Genomic DNA, 9,261 nt, shown 5'->3' with positions numbered 1-9,261 from the left:
AAAGCTCATATTGAAAGAAATATGTGGAAAATATCCTGATATAATTTGTCTTGTCTCTTTGAAACTAACTAATATAAGTTAATAACAACTATAGAAAAAAAAGTCATTTTTTTTTCTTATAAAAACTTTTTTTTCCAGGACTCTGAGACCCTGTTTTGATTATGAGACAACGGGACGGCGAATAGTTTTTGAAGACATTCAGTGAGAATTTTTTTTTTTTTTTTTTTTATTACGGTAAATTTTTTATTGGGAACAGATAATACAAATAAAACATGAAATTACAGCTTGCATTCCCAGGTTTTTAAATATGCATTCAACATAAACTGCAAAACAACATATGCATATATAGTTGTACAAAGACGAAGTCAATAAACAAACAGAAAATAAACATTGTTCCATATCGTCATTGTTTTAGGGATACATTAGTGACGTCACATCTTAAAACGAGTTACGTTGTCATAAACCTTCTCCATGGTCTCCAAAACTTTTCAAATTTTTTCATGCTCCAATCTTACAGCATATGTAAGTTTTTCCATTATATATATAGCTTGAACAATGTATATCACTGAACAATTCAGTGAGAATTTTAACGTATTAATTATAAAAAAACAATTTACTCCAAATTGTGAACTACATTTACAAGTAAATTCTTTCATATGCTGTCTATTTCATATATATTACACTTCGCTGTGTGCGTGTGTTTCAACAGTGACTCAAATGTCACAAGCATAAAAAAGTTGGTCTTAAACTCAACACTCGTACAGTGAAATTCTCATTTCTGAACAGCTCTCAAATGTAATAAAGATCATGAATTAGCAAATCCACTGATTATACAATCTGGGTTATGTTTTTTTGCTCAAAATTCAGACTTTTGTTTTTATTGCCACTGGAGGTCGATTCCTGTTGTAGAGCTCTGATTCTTGATTTGAGCTTCTAATGAGGTCAGTTTATTGAACGAAGAGCTAAAACGGCTGGCTGTAAAGCTCCAAAGGCTTTCCAGAGGCCTCGCGGAGGACTTGGAGGGTTTGATTCTGGGGAGCTTGGACGTGGGTCATTTCACAGCGAGTTGTGTTTGTTCATGTGTAATAACACAGTCGTGCAGTAGGACCCTGAGCTGCTGCGGCTGCTGCTGCTGCATCATGAAGCAGACCTCAGGCAGGAAGGAGGAGCCTGCATAGAAACCAAACAACCCTCCACGCCCTGCAGTCTCTGGGAAGTTTCACTGCATTCCTACCACACACACACACACACACACATTATCACAATCACACTCACACTTATGTATACATAGAGATCTGGGAGGAACCCAACACTGAGGCTGGGTAAGTGGAGAACGAATATGTTTCTAGTTTCTTTTCAGTCTGTTTCCGTCATGGTGCTCTGTGTGTGTGTGTGTGTGTGGGTGTGGGTGTGTGTTGAAACAGGAGTTTGGAGGGGGGTCTGCAGTAGGACAGGAGACCTAAGGTTCCTCATCAACGCCCTGCCAGGTGTTGTATTTCCTGACTCATCCTCTCTTTTAACCCCGGATGCCTCGTTCCTCTGGAGGAAGCCACTGTCACTCGTGTCTCAATCTCACTTCCACCACTGAGCAGCTGAAACAGAGCCGGGGTTCCACCCCAAATCCCAACCCCGATAACCACAGTCTCCTCCCAAGAACCAGGAACATTTGCAGTAGACTGAAGTTTAAAGCAGCAGAAACGAACTGCATGAAAGACTCAGATGTGAATCCTACATGTTGGAAAAACACAGGCAACAATGAAAACACAATAACTGTGTTTGTTACGCTGTAAAACCTGAGACTGCATGCAGCGACTTAAGTTAAAGGTCAAGATGCATAAGAGTTCATTGTGCAAGCTGCGCGCATGCAAAGCGTCGATTTATGGTCTGACTTCTGCAAAGACTTTTATTATTAATCTGCTCGTAAAGGGTTTATAACCGTGGCTGCAGAGCAACGCCCCGTGACTGCTATGTCTCAAAAACTTGAGCTTTCATTCATTATGTTGTGAACCTTTTTTTTTTTTTTTTTATTTTTTAGAAAGAAGGAAGCACACTTTATGGATCCCTTTGGGTAAATGACTTCTCTGTATTTAACCCATCCTATTCACAGTTAACCTTAACTACAGTCAGCAGGAGCAGTGCAGCCCCCCCCCCCCCCCCCCCCTCATTTCTTTTTTTAATTTCTCTTCTTGACCTCCTCTTGTTGTTTCCAGCTCCTCCGTGATGAAGGCAGGCGAGGATGAGGATGGGCCAGCGCGCTGGAAGGAGTCGGAGGGTAAATCTGCCGGAGGATCTCTGCTGAGCAGACTGAGCGCCAGCGTCTCGGGGCCCGGCTGGAGCAAGGTCAGCTGCCCCTGCTGCACGTCGGCGCGGGTCGAGCCCCTGGTGCTGGTGAAGCTGGGGGCCGAGGTCGGCCCCGAGACCAAGCGCTGGCTCCTCAGGCTGGTCGGAGCCTCTCAGAGAGACGGAGGTGAGGGAGAACGTCGATGCTCCGGTAGCTCGAGTTTCATCTGCATTTACTTTCGATTGCAAAGACAGAAAACGTGAAAGTCAAATCACTTTATTTTTGGAATATTGAAAGAAAAAAGTATTTAAACTGTAATTGGAAATAGGAAAATAATAGGAAATAATAATAGGAAAACTTGGGTGCATTAAAAAAACAAAAAACTTTATTCTTGGCATCTGAAGAGGTCATACGTCACTCCTGAATGGAAACTGCTCCGGCTACTTTATTTTGGTGGAAATTCGATATGGAAAACACTCAAAAGGCCCATTTTCCCTGTAGTCGGCTTCATCTACCCAGGATGCATCATAACGCTGCCACACAAGGTGCTCTCCATCTTTAGATAGTGATCTGAAGTTTAATGTCTTGTCCATGGAAACCACTCAAACCACTTCATGTCGGTGCAAACCGATGAATGCATTCCACTTTTCAAGCACCTTTTTCTACTCCTTCATTTTAACGTTCGCCATATTTAACCCGTTTGGCCTCGAACGGTCTGACCCAAGGACACGTCATCATCTGAACGTTCTGCCTCCCTATTGTACTTCTAGAAAACCTCGGTACCTCCAGTAAGCAGCTGGAGTTCCTCGGTGATGTGGGGACTGACGGTTCTTTACTAAAGAGACTTTTCTTGTTATAAGACTTCTTTCCTTGACTCTGTCCTGAAGGCGCTGGGTTACTGGCTCACCCAGGCGAGGATGCCGCTGGGGACATCATGGTGGTCTCGGCCCCTCGGTGTACGTTACTCCGAGCCACCGAGGAGCTGGGTCTCTGTAAAACCTACCAGAATGGTAACATGGAGGCTTTTTCCTACAATGACAGGGACAACTTTAAGGACTCAGGTAATTTTGGGAGGAGATTTATACAACAACTGCCATGAATAAGTAACCCAAGAGTTGGTGTTGCAGGTGTATCGATTCTCCTATCTGGAATTCAATAACACATATTTGGTAACTTGTATTATTCTGGAACGAACAGGGGTTTTAAAACTGACATCTCTGACATGACAGACAACATGGAGGAGTTCCTGACGCTGGCGGAGCGGCAGTACATGGTGAAGTACGAGCTGGACGGCCTGCGGGCGCAGAGGGACCTGAGGATCCCCGGCCTGCCCGACAGCTGCACGCTGCACAAACGGGACAACATCTGTGAGTCCCCACCGTGTCTCTGGTAGTCAGGGATGTGCGCGTGCTGCTGAATCATTTACTTTTAGGACAATCTAACCGGTGTTCGCTTTCGAGCTTTACTGACCCAGCAGCTCATGATCACCACACAATAGAAAGCCTGTATTGAACTGTTATTTCAATTTTCTCCCAAAATCTTCCCAGAAAAAGATTTTTTTCTGCCCTTTTTCTTTTTTTTTTTTGCCATTCTGCCATTCTTATATCAGTTTTTATATTCTGTTATGGGCAGTTAGGGTTGGTGTGTGGGTGTTTCTATTTCATTTCTATTTTAAATTTTTGGATTTTATGTGAAGCACTTTGCATTGCATGTATGTTTATATGAAAAGTGCTCTATAAATAAAGTTTGACTTGATTTAATTGGGGGTGGGGGCATTAAATGACAGCATTTAATAGAACAGAATTTTTAAAAATTGAACGGAAAAAACTTAAATGCAAAGAAAAAACATCTTAAATAAATCACGTGCATGTGTGCATGTGTGTATGCATGTGCATGTGTGTGTGTGCGTGTATGTGTGTGTGTGTAAAAGCTAAATCCTTAAGACTGTGTGTTGTTGCAGGGCAGAAGCTCCAGTCGGCCGGTGTGATCCTGGACACGTTTCCTCTCCACAACACCAAAAAGCTGAAGGAGCTCAGTGAAGCCTGGTACACAGGGAACCAGCTGGCTCAGCCGCTCGGTGGGTGGACACACACACACTAAAAATGTACACTTCCACTACACACACACACACACACACACACACACACACACACACACACACACACACACACACACACACACACACACACACACACACACACACACACACACACACACACACACACACACAGAAACAGTAGTCCTAATTCACAGTAAATTGTTTAATCTGTGCTAAACACACACTAACATGTTTGTGCTTCATGTCATCCAGATTCAGTCAACAGGTATTTCGGCAGCTCTGTGGCTTTCTACTTCAGCTTCCTTGATTTCTACACCTGGTCGCTGCTCCCTCCTGCTCTACTGGGCCTCTCGATCATGTACTTCTCAAGTAATTGTGACTTATCATTACTTTTTTGTCACGTGTCGTGCAGGATCCCCGATTCTTATGTACTTGACTCTGGCTTGTAGTCTGGTAAATACAGAAAAACATGTCAGTCCAGTGCTTTTGGAGTCATTCGAGGTATGAATTCCAAACACTAACGCGGATGTTTCTGCTGCTCTCAGATTCGGTGCAGAAGGAGATGGTGGAGTCCGTCTCGGGCTCGCAGGACTCCAGTGACCAGGACGACGACTCTGGACCGGCGGTTAGCGGTCACATGCTGCAGGCCCTTTTCAGCATGCTCTGGTCCACGGTGATCATGGAGCTGTGGAAGCGCCGGAGCTCCTCCCTCTCGTACCGCTGGGGGACTCTGCACCTCGCCGAACGCTTCGCGGAGCCGCGGCCGGGTTTCCACGGTGACCTCGGCGTCAACCCGGTGACGGGCCGCGTGGAGCCGCTGTTCCCCGAATGGCAACGGGACTTGCGAATTGCGCTGGTGTCGGTTCCAGTGGTGGGACTGTTCCTGGGTAGGGCTCGATAATATAGGCTTTCTGAAAACGCGCGAGGATTAAGTCACCCTTCATGTGTGTGACTCCTCTTGCAGGACTGGTGCTGTTTGGGATGATGGCTTTCTACTGGGGCGAGGCGTTGGCACGGCAGCTCACTGACGACGGGGACTCCCTGCTGTCTCAGATTTTGCTCTTCCTGCCATCAATCCTTCACATCGTCTATACAAACATGCTGTCGACCGTTTACAGGAAAGTGGCACAATTTCTGACTGAATTTGGTGAGTGGAACCAAAAGTGTGCAGGAGTCCATTGATTTTTTAACACTCGTCGTGATGAACTCTGTGTCCCTTCAGAGAACCACAGGGAGGAGTCGGCCTTCCAAAACCATCTGACGGCCAAAGTCCTGGTGGTGAGTTCCTGCTCTCCGCTTGTCTTTTTGCTTTTGTCACACATCCTGTAAACCTCGTAGCTTCTTTGACCAGGTAATTTTCCTTCATTCCTCAGTTCACATTCTTCAACTACTTTGCAGTACTCTTCCACATTGCTTTCTTCAAGCAGGATGTGCCGCTGCTTCGTAAGGTATTTCTCAACCTTTTCACCACAACATGATTTAATTATGTTGCCCCGGCTTAGGAAATTTAAATCTTCACCAGGATGTGTTTGATAGAATGCTACTAAGCAAACCACTGTTCTTTTATCTCTTGTAGTACCACTTTCAGTCACAAGATGGTGGAGTGAGTCACTGTAACTTTGGAAATAACCTTAGACCAAGTGTTACCATGAAAAACACAAATAAGTCCTTTGGTATTAGGGTAGGATATTAAGATATTTATAGTGCTTCTCCTTCTGCCTGCAGCGTCTATCATCTTTGCTGATCATTACTCAGCTGGTAAACCAGGTGACAGAGGTGGTCATACCTTTCCTGGTGGACAGATTCATCAGTGCCCCCCACAGGACAGAGAAAGATGATGATCCACAGGAGGACAAATTCAGGAACCAGGGAAAGTTGCCTCCTTTTCCGGTGAGCGGACAGTACCTGTGTGTAGAGGATCACCACGATGACGCGTTAAATTTTTCACTTTGAGACATCTCCTTGTTTTCTTGCAGGGTCTGTTTGCGGAATACATTGAGCTGCTGGTGCAGTTTGGGTATTTGAGTCTTTTCTCCTGCGTCTTCCCTCTGACGGCCATGCTGCTGCTCCTCAACAACCTGACGGAGATCCGATCGGACGCCTACAAGATCTGCAAACTCTTCCGCAAGCCTTTCTGTCCTCCTGTTGCGAACATGGGCGTCTGGCAGGTCAGCGGAAGGCGACGCTCTGGGACTTGAGATGCACCCGATCCATTGTGCTCGGCCTCTTGCGGGTCAACAGTTCTGAGCCGTTGTGCTGCGTTTCAGATCGCCTTCGAGGTCCTGAGTTTTGTCTCCGTTGTGTCGAACTGCTGGCTGCTGCTGCTGTCGCCACAGCTCCAGAAGATGGGCGAGGAGGGCGGGCTGAGCAGCACAAACCTGCTTCTGGCGGCCGTCCTCATGGAGGTGAGAGCCAATGAATGTTTGCCTTTGTGAACGTGGAACATCAAGTTTTTCCTCCGGATTTTATGTCAATAGATGAATTTACAAAGTGCAGTATGATATCAGGGAGATTCACGAGATGGAAAGAATGACCTTCTTACGACGCCTGCCAAAAGAGTCATTCATTCCAAAATGGACGAAATTGCCACTGCTCCCTCATCCCACATATGCAGTACATACAGTACAATACCTGTGTACAATAATAAAACTCAAAACATTGTACAAAAACACCCTTTTACCAAATTCCATTACAAAAATGTTCATTACCTGGAGATATAGTGGAAAACAATGTCTGGCAGATGGACTGAGACACTGTTCTACCGTTCATGATTCTGTATGTTCTGCATTTTCTTATGCTCATATAAAAATGTTTTATATAAGTACTAAAAAATAAACAAAGCAAAACAAGACAGTTTTCTGGGTGGACCAAAGGTGTAACACAACAAACAATCCAACTAACTCCCTCAAAGGCCCCGTTTACATGACAACAAAGATTTTTATCTCCACATAACTTCCTTCACTTTTGAAGTGTCCGTTTACAAAACACTGGTGTTTGGATGAATGTTTGGATACATTTTGTAAGAGTATTGTTGCTTTTCCTGTGTTTCCAGCACGTGCTCATTTTCATCAAGATCATCATGTCGGTCCTGATCCCCGACGAACCGGACTGGATCCGGAAAAAGAGGGAGCACATTGAGTACTCGTCCATGCAGGCCCTGAGACAGCAGGTTAACCTCCTTTTTTTTCCCTAAAATGTACATCCTGCTTCTTTCTTTGTGTGACGACTCCTCTTTCTTTTATCCAGAAGCTGCACACAGAAGAATCCTAATTTGAAGGTGTTGAGCCGCTGCTTTGTGTCGCCATATACAAATCCGAAAGGAGAGAAGAAAAGCTCCGTGCCGCTCGGCGCTGTGCATCTGTAAACCTTCGAAGTTGTTTTTTGCTGCTGCTGCTCTCACTATTTAACTCAGTGCTTCTGCGGCGCAACCACGCACCACAACCGACACGGCAAGTGCAACTTACGCAGCAGCAAACAAGTGCTGATGCTTTCAGGGAATGTATGAAGACCTTTAAAACACTGTTTGACGATCAAGTATAAGACTTGAACATGACCCGGTCATTTATGTAAGTGAGGAGGCCTCAACTGATTGTGTGCCTCAAGTTTGACTTATGCTCAGTGCTGCCACCTAGTGCTAAACTGCAGTGATTATTCAGGAGTGATACAGGACAAAGTCCAGCTTTAAAGGTACATCATGTAATTATTATTTTTATGAGATGATAAGCAGAAGGATCACTGAAGCTTCAGGAGCAAATAAGAAAAAACAAAAAACAAAACAGGATGTATACGTTTGTGATGTGGTGCCAGGTGAATTGTGTTCAGTCAGTATTATATAGGCATATGTAATTTATTCCCAAGCTGTTTCTTGCCGAAATCACCTTGTTGCCAAGAGGAATGCTGGATATAAACAACACACAAAATGTAAGAAAGTCAATCGATCATTTTGTTTCATCTTGACAATGCTTTTATGCATTTTATGTTATACCAGTGAAAACAACTGTTAACAGATATTTTGATTAGTCGTGTTTTAATTCACTTCCGAGCTATTTAAGATTCGGCAGACAGAAGTGAATCAGGGCCAGAAGTTTAATACAAACAAGCTTTTATGGAAAAAAATCTAAACCAGAAAGTACAAAACAAATACTAATATATTAACATGAAAACACATTTACAACCGGAAGTATCGGTAATTTGGTATGATTCTGCACATTTAAAGGGAAATAGCTTCCAATAATATCAGTTTTTTAACCCAAGAAGAAAATAATCTCTCAAAGATGAATTTCCTGACATTGTGTGTTTAGTTTCTACTCCTCCTTTGTTGAGACTTTTCTCCTGATATAAACGTGTGGAAGGTGCATTTGGTGGCAGATGCCAGTTTGTGTTGGAAACAGTGTGAATGAATGGGTATAAGGGAGGATCGGACTATTTAACCTGCTGATTGAAGAAACCAAAGAATGTACTTTATGGTTTGAATTCTGCCTTTTTTTTTCAATCATGTGTGAGTTTCCACTAGTTTAAATATTGAATTGACCCACCACCACTTCTCCCTCACCTGTGATGTAGTTCGCTTACATAACTTTTTTTTTTTTTTAAGAAGTAGGAAGTCTTTCCAGCCACCAGGAGGCGTCACACGCTTTCACGCCTGTCTGCCATCCAGCTTTTACATGCTGTCTGTTGGATGCAGGAGAGCTGAGTCAGCAAAATGGTGCCGATTGATGGGGAAGCTTCCGCCAGTAACCTTTGACCTCGGACTGTGCGTGTGTATGTGTATGTGTGTGCATGTGTGTGTGGTGGTAATGAAGATGCTTTGTGAACAATCTTGAGCACTCATAAATAAACTCACAGAATCAACCTGGTTGCTTATTAATCTTTCTTAAAACTGGTTAGTGCAACAAAAAAAAAAAGAAAATGCATTAGTTGC

General features: G+C 43.9%; 1 protein-coding gene across 1 annotated transcript; it reads left to right on the top strand.

The window, feature by feature from the left end:
• The first annotated feature begins 1,191 nt into the window (after positions 1-1,191).
• On the top strand, positions 1,192-9,191 carry ano10b (anoctamin 10b). The gene is made up of 16 exons (XM_080504900.1): positions 1,192-1,322; positions 1,425-1,487; positions 2,211-2,467; positions 3,169-3,342; positions 3,511-3,648; positions 4,242-4,358; positions 4,593-4,709; positions 4,886-5,227; positions 5,305-5,487; positions 5,563-5,618; positions 5,714-5,788; positions 6,066-6,230; positions 6,317-6,508; positions 6,608-6,745; positions 7,393-7,509; positions 7,587-9,191. Exons 3-16 carry the CDS (start codon positions 2,221-2,223, stop codon positions 7,608-7,610), a joined length of 2,085 nt encoding a protein of 694 aa, XP_080361026.1. The 5' UTR covers positions 1,192-1,322; positions 1,425-1,487; positions 2,211-2,220; the 3' UTR covers positions 7,611-9,191.
• Positions 9,192-9,261: the final 70 nt, after the last annotated feature.

This window comes from Blennius ocellaris, assembly GCF_963422515.1.
Source record: "Blennius ocellaris genome assembly, chromosome: 11".
NCBI classification, from domain to species: domain Eukaryota; kingdom Metazoa; phylum Chordata; class Actinopteri; order Blenniiformes; family Blenniidae; genus Blennius; species Blennius ocellaris.
The sequence above is the reverse complement of the archived record's forward strand: the minus strand, read 5'-3'. Positions and strand labels throughout refer to the sequence as shown.